This window comes from Euleptes europaea, chromosome 12 (assembly GCF_029931775.1).
Source record: "Euleptes europaea isolate rEulEur1 chromosome 12, rEulEur1.hap1, whole genome shotgun sequence".
Classification (NCBI taxonomy): domain Eukaryota; kingdom Metazoa; phylum Chordata; class Lepidosauria; order Squamata; family Sphaerodactylidae; genus Euleptes; species Euleptes europaea.
The window spans coordinates 133003-148386 of NC_079323.1; the positions used below are offsets into that span (position 1 = coordinate 133003).

The 15384-nt window shown below is 57.7% G+C and overlaps 1 protein-coding gene across 1 annotated transcript; it reads left to right on the plus strand.

Moving 5' to 3' along the window:
• The first annotated feature begins 822 nt into the window (after positions 1-822).
• Positions 823-12031, plus strand: TPP1 (tripeptidyl peptidase 1). The gene is made up of 13 exons (XM_056858759.1): positions 823-884; positions 1003-1149; positions 1276-1415; positions 4541-4691; positions 4781-4902; positions 5165-5358; positions 6502-6700; positions 8961-9149; positions 9728-9800; positions 10676-10796; positions 11158-11316; positions 11430-11567; positions 11891-12031. The coding sequence occupies exons 1-13, from the start codon at positions 823-825 to the stop codon at positions 12029-12031; spliced, it is 1836 nt and encodes a 611-aa protein (XP_056714737.1).
• Positions 12032-15384: the final 3353 nt, after the last annotated feature.

The window sequence follows — 15384 nt, forward strand, 5'->3', positions numbered from 1 at the left end:
CCAAAGAGGGAACCGAAACCTGCCTGGGCCGGAGGGGCCTCCGAAAGGATGGTTGGCGCCTCTGGAGTTGAAACAGACCTTGATTGATTGATTGATTGATTGGCCCCTTGCCCCCAAGGAGGTGGGTGGGCGTGGCAGCCAGCATCGTTGGGAGGGGCGTGGCCAGGAGGGCTTTCCCCTCCCCCCCCCCACCGGGGCATTGGCCATTCTGCCCTGAAGCATGTTTTTAATACGGTGCCCCCTGCAGCAGGGGGTGGGGGGAGGCGGGAAGCCCCCGCGGCGACGGTCTTGGTGGCCCGCCGCGCCCACGCCCCCCAGCCCCGGACGGGGCTGCCCACCTCCGGCAGCTCCAGGCAGGGACGTTCCTGCCTCGCGGCCCTCCCGGGGAAACCCCCGCAGGGAACCCCGCCGGCCCTCCCCTCCCGCCCCGGGAAGCGCGGCCTGCTCGGGGTCCCCCGCAGGGAGGGGCGGCCGGGCGGGAGGGGCGGGAGGGGGGCCCCCAGCGCCTCCGGGCAGCCCGCGGGGCCGCCTCCCCCGGCCTCCTCCTCCGGCCTCCTCCTCCTCCTGCGGGGGCCAGCTGAGCCGCCCAAGCCGCCCTCCCCCGCGCCAGGCGTCCGCTCCGTCGGCGGCGCTCGGCGGGGAGGGGGAGGGAGGGAGACGGAGCGGCGGGCGGAAAAGCCCAGCCCCGCGCCTGGGGGGGGGCAGGGGGCGGGCGAAGAGCCACGTGACGGCGCCCGCCCCCCCGCCCCCCCCGCCGTCATGTGAGCGGCTCCTCCTTCCCTGCCGTCGTAGCGAGAGAGGCGCACCGAGAGGGCTTTGGCCATGGCGCTGCCGCCGCCTCTCCGGTACCCGACGGGGCTGGCGCGGGGAGCGGGGGTGCGGGGGTGCGGGGGTGGGGTCTCCCTCCCTCCCTCTCTCCCTCGGGGCAGCGCCGCGCAGCCCCGGCCGCCGCTGAGCGCCCCCTTCTCCCTTTTCCTCCCTCCCTCCCCGGTGCGCGGCCAGGCTGCTCCTGCTGCTGCTGCTGCTGCTGGCCGGCCCCCGCCCCGACCCCGGCCCCGGCCCCGACCCCCGCCTGGCCGGCGCCGCGCCTTCGCCTTCGCCTCGCCACAGCCCCGACGGACGGAGCCCGGAGCCCGACCAGCCCTTCCGGTAAGGGGGCGCCCGGCCACTCGGGGGCGGGGCGGGCGGGGGGCGCTGGTGGGCCGCTTGAGGCCGGGGGGGGGGGCGGCTGCCGCTGCCCGCTCCCCCTCCTCCTCCCCCTTCTCCCCCCCGCAGGGTCCCGGACGGGTGGCGGCCGGTGGGGCGGGTGGCCCCCTCGGAGACGCTGAGCCTGACCTTCGCCCTGCGGCAGCAGCGCCCGGCCCGCCTGGCCCGCCTGGTGGAGCGCCTCTCCCGCCCGGACTCCCCCCGCTACGGTGAGTGGCCCCCCGCTGCCCGCCCAACCAGGCGGGCCACCTCCGCCTGCTCGCCTCCGCCTCTGCTTTCCGGCACAGCAACCACAGCCCTGTGAGGCAGACCCACGGCTGCCCAGCAAGCGGCCCTGGCAGGGACGGGGATTCAAACCCGGGCCGTCGGGGGGCCTGCCCCACCGCTCGGGCGGCTATGCCAGGCCGCCTCTGGGCGCCCCACACTGAGAAAGGCCTGGCGGGGCAGGCAGGGGCTGCTGCTGCTCCTGGGCTCTTCCGAGAAGGGCCCGCCCCAGCAGCGCTTTGGGAGCAGGCGAGGGGCAGCCGCCTCCGCCCTTGGGGCTCCCAGCAGGAGGGAGGGCAGCTCTGGCAGTCAGGGCTGCGTGCTGCCCGTGCTGCCCGTCTGCCTGCCATGGGTTCAGGTTCTAAAGACTGTGGTCGTGTGTGGCTGTTGCAACATCACAAGAGAAGGCGGCGTTCCCCGGGCAAATTATGCAGGCGGCAGATAAGGCTGCGTAGTAGTCGCAGGTCGAACAATTAAGCAGGAATGTGCCTGAGTGAGGATCTGACTTTGCCTGACCTGTGCAACCAGGAAGGAGCGCACAAGGATTCTGCTTCCAGATGTGGAGATGGCCACGGGCAGTCATGTCCAGGGGCAGCGTCGCTCAGAATGCCAGTTACAGAAGGGCAACGCCAGTGGCAAACGTGGCCTTTGTGCCCACGTTTGTGGACTTTCCCGGCGGCTTCTGGCTGCTCGCTGGTGGAACGAGGTTTGCTGGCTGTCGCTGGAGCTTTGAGGGCAGCCGGCAAGCTGATTCTGAATCTGGCAGGACTTTTCCAAATGAAAATCAGATAAATAGCCTGGAATTCTCGACCAGCAGACCTGGGGCGGGGGGTCTCTTCTTGGCACAGTTTTAGCAGGTAACCCAACATATTTTGAGTCCTGCAAGCTTTAATTAGATGCTGCCGGTGGTCGCTAGTTTAGATGGTTCGGATCCTCTCCTGTCTGGAGCCTGCCTGCCTCCCCGCACACAGTTCCCACCTTATGGAGGAGCCTGTCCAAAGGCCTCGGGTGCTGATGATACTGGGTCAGCCATGCTCAGAAAGGAGTCCTGTGGAGAGCGGCAGGCAGGCTGGCTTCCTTCTGTCTGGCGTGCCTGTCTGGCTTCCTGCTTGGGAGAGTGCAAAGGCGTTTTGAAGACACATGTTGAAAACGCACCAGTTTGCCTGCAGGCAACAAACCCTGGCGTGAGCGACTAGTGGAGGCTCTTGACTGGGTGGCTGGTTCCTCCGTGCCCCTTTTGACTCAAGCCCTCTTTCAACTGTGCCACCGTGCAAAAGTAGAGAGACGCCTGAATGTCTGATGAATTTGAGTTCTCTGTCTGGTGAGGGGGAATTTTCTTGAACCCTCAGTCAGTCGCGCCTCCCGTCTCCAGCCAGGACAGCAACCGTCCTAGAAGCTGTGAAATAATTTGCTTGGCCTACAGCGTCTCCTGCTGATCCGCACACTTGAGTTGCAGCAGGAGATAGGCCGTGTGTGCTCAGCAGGAACCCCCCCCCCCCCGGCATCCTGCCCCCGGCATCCTTCAGTCAGCGGGACCAGCAGCAGCTGCAACGGAGCCGTGGAAGTTGTCATGTGGCAACAGTGGGAAAGGCTGGTTCTGTGCCTGGGGGTGGTTAGGGAAGGTTTCAGGATGACCCCCGACATCGTGAAGCCTTGAAGGTGCTGGCTGCATCCAGACTTTATGCTCTGACTCAAGGAGGCTCTCTGCTGATGGGCTGGGCCTGGAGGGAGCCTGTCTCCGCCCCTCGAGGAGGAGGAGAAGAAAAAAAGGGGCTGTGCAGGGTGGGCGTAGCAAACGCGATCAAGGGGCCAGGGAACCCTTCTGGCAAGGAAAGGCTGATGTGGGCTGAGGAGCGTCCCCATTAGGCCGGAGGGGGGACACGGGGGCGCTCAAGGACCTTGAAGGGTGGCAGGGAGCCCTTCTTCGCCATAGCTAGTCACCAGGTCCCGAACATGTGAAGGAAATAAACAAGCTCCCGGGTGGGGCTATGGCTGTGGAGGAGAGATCTGTCCATGGCTGGTAGCCATTGTAGTTGAATGGCACCTCTGTTCAGTGGCAGTGCACCTCTGGATATTACGGTGCTTACTTCACATGCTCTTTCAACTGAAAGGATTTATCTTTTTAGCTCTTCTTCTTCTGGACGGAGGCCTATTTTATGGATATTTTTCAGGATACTGAGGGGTGGGGTTATGTCCTTGGCATGTTGCAGCAGTGATAATTTTTCGTGCGTGTGATTGCATAGTATTGTTACTTGAAAGCTACCTGGAAGGATTCTAGAGAGGCAGCGTGGGAATTCCTTAAATCTGTGCCGCTCCCAGGATGGACCTGGCTGCTGCATGCAGGCAACAGGCTGCTTTGCCCCTTTCGTAACGGGTACCAGGAGGTCACAGGCCTTCCCAGTCAAATATAACTTGAGTGTGTAAAGACCGAGCTGTGTGGTGGTTTGAGTGTTGGACTCGGATCTGGGAGGGCCGTGTTTGAACCCCCACACTGCCACAGAAGGATGCCGGTGCGGGGTCTTGGGCCATGGAACACACTCTCAGCCTGGTCTACCTTACAGGGTTGTTGTTGTGAGAATAAAATGGAGGCGTGTCCAAATGCTTTGTGTCCCCATTCAGGAGAAAGGAGGGAGATAGAGGAAGTCAATAAATTTAACATTAAATCCAGCTCTGTGCTTGATCAATTGATGATGAGCCGCAGATCTTCCCTGTCCAGAGGCTGTTGGTCTTGGAGCAGCATTGGGGGTGGGGTGGGGGCCCTCTGTGCTGGGCTCACCCGTTCCCCCGGGTGATGAATGAGGATTTGAGCTACCTCCGCAAACCTCTGTCCAAGAGGTGATGTTTCTGTCTGGCTGCTAAATTCAGCCATGGGAGAGCCAGACCCAAACGCCTGTCCTGCCAGGGAGCTGAAGGGAGAGCTCTGGCCGCCCTGGGCACTCTCTTTGGCTCCAGGGTGTGTGTGTGTGTGTGTTGGGAGGATTCAAGGGGAGAGCGCTGCCTTTGGGGCTGTGCTGGGAAGGAAACTGAGGACTGGGAGAAGAGCTGCCCTCTCGCGCACGTTGCCTTCCAGGGCAGTTCCTGACGCTGGAAGAGGTGCAAGCGTTGGTCAAGCCATCCTCCCTGGCGCTGGACACCGTTCACAAGTGGCTGGAGGCTTACGGCATCCAAGACTGCCAGACGGTGCACACCGGGGATTTCTTGCAGTGCCTGATGCCAGCAAAGTGAGTCGGGCAGGCTGGGTGGGGGAGGGTGGTGGGAATAGCAAAGAGGTGGGAATGGCAAATGATCCTGGTGCCGCTTCTCTCTGCAGTGTGGCTGAGCAGCTCCTCTTGGGCGCCCAGTTCCACCGCTACAGGAATGGCGAGCGCAGTGCTGTGAGGTCTCCTTTCCCGTACACCTTGCAGAAGGAGCTGGCGGAGCACGTGGAGTTCGGTACGGAGGGGCTGGGCAAGAGGGAGGGGCTGCGGGAGACCCCCTAGCCCTGCCCTTTCACCCAGTTCCCCCCAGCCTGGATGGAGGATAGTTCGGGAGGTCTGCGTCCCTCTCTTGGGAATGCTCCCAGGGGAGGGGAGGGGCCTGCTGGAGCCCCTTGCCGGCGGAGGCGTTTGCCGGCCGGTCTGAGCTCTTGGCTGCAGCAAGGCTGGTGTGGGAGGCCCGGTGTCCGAAGTGCGTCTTTGTCTGCCCCAATTCCCAGTGGGGGGCCTCCACCGGTTTCCAGCGGACAGGAAGGCAGTCGTTCGGGGCTGGGGCACGGAGAAGGTGCTGCCCTGGCCGGCGGTGCGGTCCTCCTTCCACCTGGGCGTGACGCCGGCTGTGATCCGCAAACGCTACAATCTGACCGAGGGCGATGTGGGGGCAGCAGCCAACAACAGCCAAGCTTGTGCCCAGGTAACAACAGCCCCTTTTTACTGCTTCAGGAGGTTTTTTTCTCTGTTTTTCTCGAAGTAGCCAGGAGCGACTGAGGCAGCAGCTGTCAGAGGCTTCCGAAAGGTCTCCCGTGGCAGCTCCTCGGAACCGCACAGTTGAAAAGGGCGAAGCCGGCAGCCCTTAGAGCAGTTGGAGCAGGAGCCGCAGCAGAGCAGTTTCCTGTGCGGCACAACTCTCCCCCCCCACCACTTTCAAAGTTTGGATGGCCAGTGACCGGCAGAGTCCAAACAGCCGGGGCTGTGTGTGTGTGTGTGTGTGGGAGGGGGTAGGGCTTCAGTGTTTCTAGAAATTGGGAAGAGACTGGGAAGGGCTGCCTCATTAAACTCCAGTGGCCACACGGCACAGCCCTTATCATTGGGTTTAAATTACGGGTGGAAAGGGACCAGCTGGGTATTAGGAAACATTTTTTTATCGTGAGAGTAGTTCAACAGTGGGAGATGGTGAGCTCCCCACCCCCCATGGAAGTCTTCAAGCAGCGGCTGGACGAACACTTGCTGGGGATGTTCTAGGCTGATCCTGCATGGGTCAGGGGGTTGGACCAGGATGGCCTGTCTGGCCCCTTCCAACTCAGTGATTCTATGACTGCACAGATTTACACAACACCGAGAGGTGCTGACGGGCCACCACCTGAGCCTCTCAGCCCTGGGCGGTTTGAACCTGGGTCTCCCCAGCCATAGTCCAGCCCTCCAGCCGCCACACAGCACAAGTTTTGTCTGCCTGTTAAATCGCCTGGGAGAGGAAGGAGAACTGTGTGGAGCCCCAGAAGTGAAAGGCCAGGGGGTGGAGCAGCGTGTCTCCAGCCCTCCGGGAAAGAGTGGCCAAGCCCTCGAGCCCTGCCTTGGCTAGGTGATCCTGAATGCTGCCGGGGCTGATGCAGCCAGGACATTCCTTGCTCAGTTGGATGCACCTGGTTTAGCCTGCCTTGCAGGATTATGTGCGAGGGTGGATGCGATCAGAACGGTGGCGCCCTTGTAGATGAGGGCAGTTCCTGAAGTGTCACGTTCTGCCTCAGGTCAGGAGGTCTCCAGCCACGCCTGTGGGTGGCAGCGCTGGGAGCCGCCTTGTCCCCGGGAACACTCACACGGCTCTTCTTCCCCCCTCCAGTTCCTCGAGCAATACTTCCACCAGGCTGACCTGGCCGAATTCATGAGTCTCTTTGGGGGAGGCTTCCCGCACCGCTCCAGCGTCGATCAGGTTGTTGGGCGCCAGGGGCAAGGCAAGGCTGGCCTGGAAGCCAGTCTGGACGTGGAGTATCTCATGAGCACAGGAGCCAACATCTCTACCTGGGTCTTCAGCAATGCAGGTAGCTGTACTCGATGTTTCTTTTGTTCTTAGTTTCAACAGTTAAGAAAACAGGGTGTTAGTACGAAAACGGAACAAATTCATCATCTAAGCCACCTTAAACCGTTGGGAAAGGTGGGATATAAATGTTTTAATAAATAAATACATGTCCTATAATGAAAAAAATCCATGCTTTCTTTTTCCTTCTGGTCTTCTGTTGTTGCCGTCCTACCTTTCTCTGGCTCAACCAGGTTCGCTTTTGCCAGACAGCCGGCATTTTCCTCATCAGGGCATCAGTTGTGTTCCTTTTGGGGAGTGGGGAGAGAGAGGGGTCTGGGCTTTCTAGATTGACTGCAAGCTGTAGCCACTAGGATTACACTCCTGAAGGATATGGGGTGGGATTTTGACTTCCTCTCTCCCACGCAGTTTGTCAGCCCTTGCTTGCCTGCGGCTCTCTGACCCTTATCCACCGTCCAAGTAAATCTTCCTCAGGGTTCTCCTGCTTCTGCCTGCCCAGCTGCCTTCCCCTCCTTGTGCCACCGAGTGCCCTTGCCGTGCCAGTCTGCCTCTTCCTTGTGCTGTTTTTCAAGCTACGTGGCTGTGGTGCCGAACTCCCTCGCTGCGCGCTGCCGTCCGTCTCTGCGTGTCTGGAATCTTTCCTATCAGTTCTCCCACAGACTTCCTTTCCCTCAACAATTTGGGACTCTTTGATTCTGTATGTCTGGAATTTGGCAGTGTGGCTGTCCTAGGGGAGTACTGCAGTTTACACAAATTCTGTCCAATTTGGATGGGAAACCATGAAGATACTAATCCTAGAAAAGGGGTTGGCATCTTCGAATGGGGAATAACAAAACAGAATTATGAAAACAAAACCATAATGAAAGAAACAGTAACAAAACCATACAAAACAACCCAGTAACCAAACCACCCCTTTTGGAAGTCGTCACAAAAATGGAAGAAGCAAAACAAACCCCCCTGCACCAGCCTTGTGGTTACTGGGACAGGAATCTATTTTCTTCCTGTCAGCTTTCTTCACTGTCCAGCTTTCACACCCATACATAGTAATAGGGAATACGATGGCATGAATTAATCTAGTCTTGGTGGCCAGTGACACATCCTGACACTTCAAAATCTTTTCTAGCTCCTTCATGGCTGCCCTTCCCAGTCTAAAATCTCCTTCTGATTTCTTGGCTGCAGTCTCCCTTTGGGTTGATGGTGGAGCCAAGGAATAGAAAGTCTTGAACAATTTCAATTTCCTCATTGTCAAGCTTAAAGTTGTGTAATTCTTCTGTAGTCATTACTTTTGTATTTTACTGTATTTTAGGTGGTAGCAAAAACTGTTGTCTTCACGCAGACTTAATGGAAGGGTTTGATTTTAAAAAAAGTTATTTTCATGGTGTGATCTTAGCCTGAGGGCTTTCTTATGAACACTGTTTTAGGTGACTGAATATTGTTTTTATACCCTTCAGGGGCTCTTTGCTTATTTTGTTGGGTTAATATTGATAATTTTATGCATTCTCATTGTATTATTTTGTGTTTATTTATTGATTGTTTATTAAAATATCTATTCCTAGTGATTCAAGATGGCTTACAAAATTACAAATGGTGCAATTGAAAAAATTCAATATAAACCCCAAACAACCCCCTACGTAATACCTTCAGTCTATACTCCATGAAATGTGCTAGCGAATAAAATGTGCCTCCTAAGGAACTTTCTAAACACAGTGGGCCCCCCCCCCCACACACACACACCTCAGGGAGCCTGTCCCTCAGAGGGGGAGCTACAACAGAAAAGCCCTGTGTGCCCCAGTCGATGCCAGACGGCCCACCTCTGACAGGGGAACTGCCTGGAGGTGGCAGAGGAGGGCAGCCGTTTTGGGGACCCAGGGACCTTTGAGAGGAGGCGGCCTTGTAGGGACCTGGGCCCCAGGCCGGAAAGGGCTTGAAAGGACCTAAGCAGCACTTTGCATTGGGCTTGGAGACGGGCTGGCTGCCAGTGGAGCTGTTTGAAGGTGGCGCGGTGTCTCAAACAGGCCCGGTCTCTGGAGAGGTGGCGGAGACCCTTCCTAAATAAAAGCCAAGGCCGCAACTGGAGTTGTGGTGATTGTGTGTGTCGTATTAGGCTTTTCTGCGGTTGTATTAACTTGCTTGTAAGCTGCCCTGGGAATCTTTGAGGGTGGGGGAGACCCAGGGCAGCAGTGAAGGGGCTGGGTGGGGGCCTGTCCCTGGCTGGGGAGGGCCCCAGCTGAGCCGCCCCTCCTCCTCTTCCTCCTCTGCTGCAGGGAGGCACGAGAGCCAGGAGCCCTTCCTGGACTGGCTGCTGGTGCTGAGCAACACCTCCACCTTGCCCTGGGTGCACACGGTCAGCTACGGCGACGATGAGGACAGCCTGTCGCGGGCCTACATGGCGCGCGTCAACGTGGAGTTCATGAAGGCGGCCGCCCGGGGGATCAGCATCCTCTTCGCCTCAGGTACTTGCCTGACGGGTCCTGCAGGGGCCGATGCCAACAGCACCCTCTGCCAGGGACGCTTTGTGCAAGGACTGTGCGTGCCTGTGCAGCCCGGCAGCCCTGCCAACCCCAACCCCCCGTCTTTTTCCTTGTCGAATCAAGTCTGTGAGTCAGGAGCAGGGGCCAGGGGTGCTGCCCCCTCCCCCCTTCTGGCATTTGCCCCCTCCCCGGGCAAGCCCAGTCCAGGCCTTGGCACAGCCGCACTTCCCACTGGTGCTTATGTGCAGAGACTTCTGGGGGTTTATGTGTGTGTGCAGGTGTGTGGGGGGTTACTTTCCCTTCCCAGCCTTTGCTGCTGGGCTCCCTCAGGGTTTGATCTCAGGCTCTGGCTGAGGGGGGGGGGGCTGTCGGTGCTGCTCTCACAAGTTTCTCAATTTGATGCACAGTTTTGTTGAAACTGGTGTTTGAGGCTTAAAGGGCTACTTGGCTACTTCTGGGTTTGTTTGTTTTTAAAAAGAAGTAACTGAGAAATGTAATGGGGCAGCCATGCTTGCGAAATGCGCGGCCGGGTGCCACTGAACCTGCTTTGCTGTGTCCAGGTGACTCCGGGGCAGGTTGCCGGAAGGTCTCCGGGGGGAAGCACGTGTTCCGGCCCAGTTTCCCAGCCTCCAGGTAAGGGGTGGCAGTGTGCCACACGCCCTCTGTGCTCCTGCGGTGGGGAAGGCCTCTGGAGAGGGAGCATCGATGCTTTCTGAACCAGTGAAGACCACCAGCGGCCTTGGAAGTGACTCCCAGAAGCACTCGCAAGTCTTTCTCCAGCAGGCCTTTTCTGCTCCAGAGCCCTTCCTGGGAGGGGGTTGGGGGGTGGTGTCTCTGCACTCCATAGAGTCCGAGTGCCCAGGTTCCGCAGCAGATGCCACCAAGAACAGAATGCCTTTCGGACCTATGCCTAAGTGGGGATCTTTTATTCCCAGAAGCACCCGAGTTGTGGGGGGCTCTCATGGAGTTTGCCCCCCCCTCCCGGCTGTGTGTATATGGGCCTCAGTCATCTGCGAGGGGGACGCATTCTTCCTTTGGAGCCACTGGAGGGGGAGGGGGCGGCAAATTCCCCAGTCCGCGAGCAGAAGGGGGCTCTGTGTGTGCGGATCCCACCTCCAGAGAAAGGTGTGTCTTCCTTTGTGCCATCAAGTCACAGCTGACTTGCTGCGAGCCCTGCGGTGGTTTTCAAGGCCAGCAACATTTAGAGGTGGTTTGCCCTTTGCCTGCCTCTGCGTAGCGACCCTGGCCTTCCTTGGGGGGTCTCCCATCCAAGGACTAACCAGGGTGGACCCTGCTTAGCTTCTGAGCTCTGACAAGATCCGGTTAGCCTTTGGGCCATCCAGGTCAGGGCGTATTTTACTAAGGAATAAATCTCCCCGTGAAGGATCTCAGGCACTGGGGAAGACCTTTCTCTGCCTGAGGCCTTGGAGAAGAGCCGCTGTCGGGTAGGGTGAGACCAGGTGAGCCTGGGGCCGGACTCACTCAGAGGCTGCTTCCCGTGTCCACAGCCCTTATGTGACAACCGTGGGTGGGACGGCCTTTGAGCATCCCTTCCTGGTGAGTGCAGAAGTGGTCGACTATATCAGTGGAGGTGGCTTCAGCAACATCTTCCCCATGCCGAGTTACCAGGTGCGTTCCTTCCTTCCTTCCTTCCTTCCTTCCTTCCTTCCTTCCTTCCTTCCTTCCTTCCTTCCTTCCTTCCTTCCTTCCTTCCTTCCTTCCTTCCTTCCTTCCTTCCTTCCTTCCGCCAGGGCCCTTCCCCCTGAGAGCTGTAGCGCTCAGGGCCCCAAGGCCTTCTGCTGGATGCTCGCAAAAAGATTTTTAAAGGGCAGGCAGGTCTCCTGGGCTCCGACGGAGCGGTGCCGAAGAGACCTGCGATGGGTGGGTGAGCATGCCCTGAGCAAGAGTGATGACCCCCCCACGAGGCACCCTCCAGCCTCTTGACAGGACAGGCACATCCGGCAGGTGTTTTTTCCCTCCTGCTATGCAGACGGCTGCTGTGAAAGAGTTCCTGAGCGCCGCCCCCAAGCTGCCTCCCACCTCCTACTACAACAGCAGTGGGCGAGCCTACCCGGACCTGGCGGCCCTTTCGGACAACTACTGGGTGGTGACCAACCGCATCCCCGTGCCCTGGATATCCGGCACCTCGGTGAGAGGGAGAGGGCGTGCCTGGTGTCCCCACCTCTTCACCCCTCGGCCCCAGCTCCTCGCGGAGGACTGTCGCAGGCAACCGGGCCTCACTCTGCCCCTCTCTTGTGGCAGGCCTCGACTCCCGTGGTGGGGGGCGTCATCGCCCTGATCAATGACCGGCGGCTTCAGCGAGGGCGGCCCCCCTTGGGCTTCCTGAACCCTGCGCTCTACCGGCTCCGGAGGCAAGGGGCTTCCTCTGCCTTCTACGATGTGAGTGTGTGTGTGTGTGGGGGGGGGGGCGAGAGGGACTGGGGGAGAGAAGGCCCCTGTCAGGACGAGGCTGGGCAGCGGCACACGATACGGCGGTGGGACAGGTGGATGCATGGCTTTGATGGCTGTGGCAGGGCCAGTGTCTCCGAGATGCCTTTCCTAGTTGTTTCCACAGTGACCCTGGATGGGGCGGGGTCTAAGACTCCTAGCCTACTGAGGAAAGGGGTTCATTTCTTTGTATTCCATGGGCTAGACCTGTGGGAGGAAGGAGACGTCCACCTGGAAAGTTTTTCAGTCACCATCCCTCCCCCTCTGCCTCTCAGGTGACTCAAGGGTGCCACCTGTCGTGCCTGGATGCCACCGTGGAGGGCCAGGGGTTCTGCGCTGCCCCCTCCTGGGACCCTGTGACAGGTTGGGGGACGCCCAACTTCCCAGAGCTGCTGCGTGCCCTGATGGGTCAGTGACTTCTTCCGTGTGGGGAGGAAGGTCCTTTCCGGCTCCATCCATGAAGCTCTTCGACATCTTTCGCACACGAGCCACTCCTGGTGTGGCATGGATCTCTCTTGGAGGAAGGGCTTGGGGTGGGGGGTTGGGCCAATTTCTGCATCCGCTTGGGAATGGGGAGGGGGGCTACCCTTGGGTGGGTTCTATGGCAGGTCGTCATTCTGCTGCCTGTGGGTGAGCAGAATACTCTCCAACTTGGTCCCCAGTCATGAAAACAAATGGCCTCGTGCCTCCAGAGGGAGGTTTGCACCCGTCACTTTTGCTCTCCTTTTGGCCACCCGCCCCTGAGGCAAGGAAATTGGGCTGCAGTCGGTGGGGCAAAATGTATATTAAATCAAGAGTTTCCATCTAGACATTAGGAGGAATTTTCTGACAGTCAGAGCGGTTCCTCAGTGGAACAGGCTTCCTCGGGGGTTGGTGACCTCTCCTTCCCTGCAGGTTTTTAAGCAGAGGCTAGATGGCCATCTGTCAGCCATGCTGATTCTATAGCCTTAGGCAGATGATGATAGGGGGGGCACCTTGGCCATCTTCTGGGCATGGAGTAGGGGTCACTGGGATTGTGGGGGGGGAGGTACTTGTGAAGTTCCTGCATTGTGCAGGGGGTTGGACTTGATGACCCTGGTGGACCCTTCCAACTCTTATGATTCTGTGGTTGGCAGGGTGGAGGACCCCCCCCCCCAGTTGGCCAGGACTTATCCTTGGAGGGGCCTTTTGCAGAAACGGCCGCCTCTCCAGCAAGTTCTTGGTTCCCTTCCTTGGAAGTTCTGCCTCTTGACTGAAGAATCTCTTGACTGAAGGGCAGTTGTGTGCCCCGATGTGAGTGTGGTGGTGGTGGTGGTGGAGGGGGCCCCCTTGTGAATGGGGGTCTTTATCCCTTGATGGCTGCCGTATCTTCCGGAGGTACTGCCAGGCAGCTGTGGGGTGGCTGCTATGAGCACGCACACACGCATACGCTCCCCTCCCCCCCCGGGGCTTTATGGGAAGCTGGAATAGCCAGCCGGAGAGTGCGGCCCTCTCTCGCCTTGGGACAGTCCCCTGCCCCGTTCTGTTGTCTGTGACTTCTTCCTCCGGTGAGGGGGTGTGTGGATTTCCAGGATCGAGGCGAGGAGGTGGAATGGGAGCCAGAAGTCTGGCTTTGCACCCAACCTACCTGGGTCCAAGAAGTGTGTTTCCTTCCACCACTAACTGCTCCCCAAGCTTACAGGGAAAATATTACACAGGCTGTGAGTTTGCAACAGACCGTCTCTTTAGAGAGCATCTCCTTGATGTGAGAAATTAATTTTCTTGGTTTACATGGAGTTCACTTTGATTTTATGCACTGAGCTCTGATTTCCCTCAAACTATTATTTTTGGACACTATTTTAAAAAATCTGATTTCTAGGATGCCAAGTTGATGGGGGATGTGTTTCCTGGCAGGGCGTTTATGGCATCCCTCTGCCACCATGAACACAGGAGAGGGATTACAGAGCAGCTTTCCTTTATCTCTGTGTCGCTTCATCCCTACACACCCCACTTTCTTTCTGGCCCTGTTCACATGTCACAGTATTCCCTGCAGGAATGAATGGGCACACTTCTGAACCCTGGACATGGCTTGTTTATGCATCCACGGCAACTTGTGGACGGCGCTTCTGTCCACATCCCCCCACGTTTGCTCTGTCTCTCTTGCTCACCCCACTCCGTCTTCCTTGCCCTTTCTCTCCCCGCCCCTCCCAGCTCTCCCGTCATGTGGGTCTTTCTGCAGCTGGGCTGCTCGGTGTGTGTGTGGGGGGGGCAGCAGGCTTGGAGCAAACAGCCCACCCTGGACACTTGTGCTCCAAATCTCTTACCACTGAGTCCTGCTAATTGCGGGGAGGGTGACTTGCTCTCCCTTCCACCACCACCCCAACAGCAGGCTCCTAATGTCAGTGAGAGAATTGGAAAGTTCAGTTACATGGAGACATAGCTGTGTCTCTTTAAGTGACGCCCAGGGCAGTAACAGACTTGTTTGTAAAGCGTTTTAAGACAGACTCCCCTGGAAAGGACATGGGGAGATGACCCCAGAATCATGGGGTGCTCAAGGCAAGAGATGAGTAGAGGTTGGTCTGCCATTGCCTGCCTCTGGACAGCAACTGCCATCTTCCTGGGTGGTCTCCCAGCCAAGTACTGGCCATGGCTGCCCCTGCTCAGCTTTCAAGCTCTGATGAGTTTGGGCTAAACTATTCAGGCTATCAAGGGATTAAAATTCCCTGAAAATAATAGAAACCATGTCTGTAGCTTTATGAAAGTAATGGCGAGTGTAACTCAGGGTGGGAGAGAATGTGATTTTCCAGTTTTGCTCAGACAGGCCACCCAGCGAAATCCTGCGTGTGTGTCTGCATATTTTCTTCCTTTAATAAACCTGTATAATTTGAGTTAGAGGTCTGATTTCTGTTTCCTTCTAGCCATGGTTTCAAATCCCATTCTCCCAAGGGAAAAGGAAGGGGAGGGGGCAACAGAGCCTGTCCTCCCCAAGGTGCAATAGCTCATTCTTGGGGCAACCAGTCCAGAGCAGGGGGGGGGGCAGAGACAGAAAGCCAGGGTCCCAATCCTCCAACTTGCAACTCTAAAAACTGATTGGGTGATAACTCAGTAAATAACTGAGTGAGGAGGTGAAGGGTGTGGCCAGAGACTCAAGGCGTAAAGCTTCTGAACTCCAGATGTGGAAGGAAACCTTGTCCTGGGAGGCTGTTTCTCAATAGATGGCCAAGTGTTGCCACCCCAGTGCTGGGAAACCCTGGGAGAAGGTGAGGGGTGGAGTCATGACGAATTGTAATGCCTTTACTCTGGTACGGCCACCCCCGGAATAAAGTATACGTTAGTCTTGTGCCTGAGAGTTTGTTTCATTTCTTTCTTTTTTTGTTGTTAATTCCAAAAGGGACTTGTTAACAGGTTGTTTTGTTATTGCTCTCTTTCGTTATTTTATTTTCATAATTCTGTTTTGTGATCTCCCATTGGTTTCAGTGGAAGACACGCCCCTCTCCTAGGGTCTGTACCACCATATTGGACAGAACCAGTGGGGACTCCAGTACTCCCTGAGGACATCCACACTGCCAAATTTCAGACATAGACTCAAAGAGTCCCAAATGTTGAGGGAAAGGAAAGCACCATGTTCAACACCAGTCAGGGGAAGAATTGATGGGAAAGAAGAAGAAGAGTTGGTTTTTCTCCACCATTTAAGGGAGAATCAAACCGGCTTACAATCACCTTCCCTCTCCCTCCCTACAACAGACACCCTGTGAGGTAGGTGGGGCTGAGAGAGTGTGACTAGCCCAGGGTCACCTAGCTGGCTTCATAT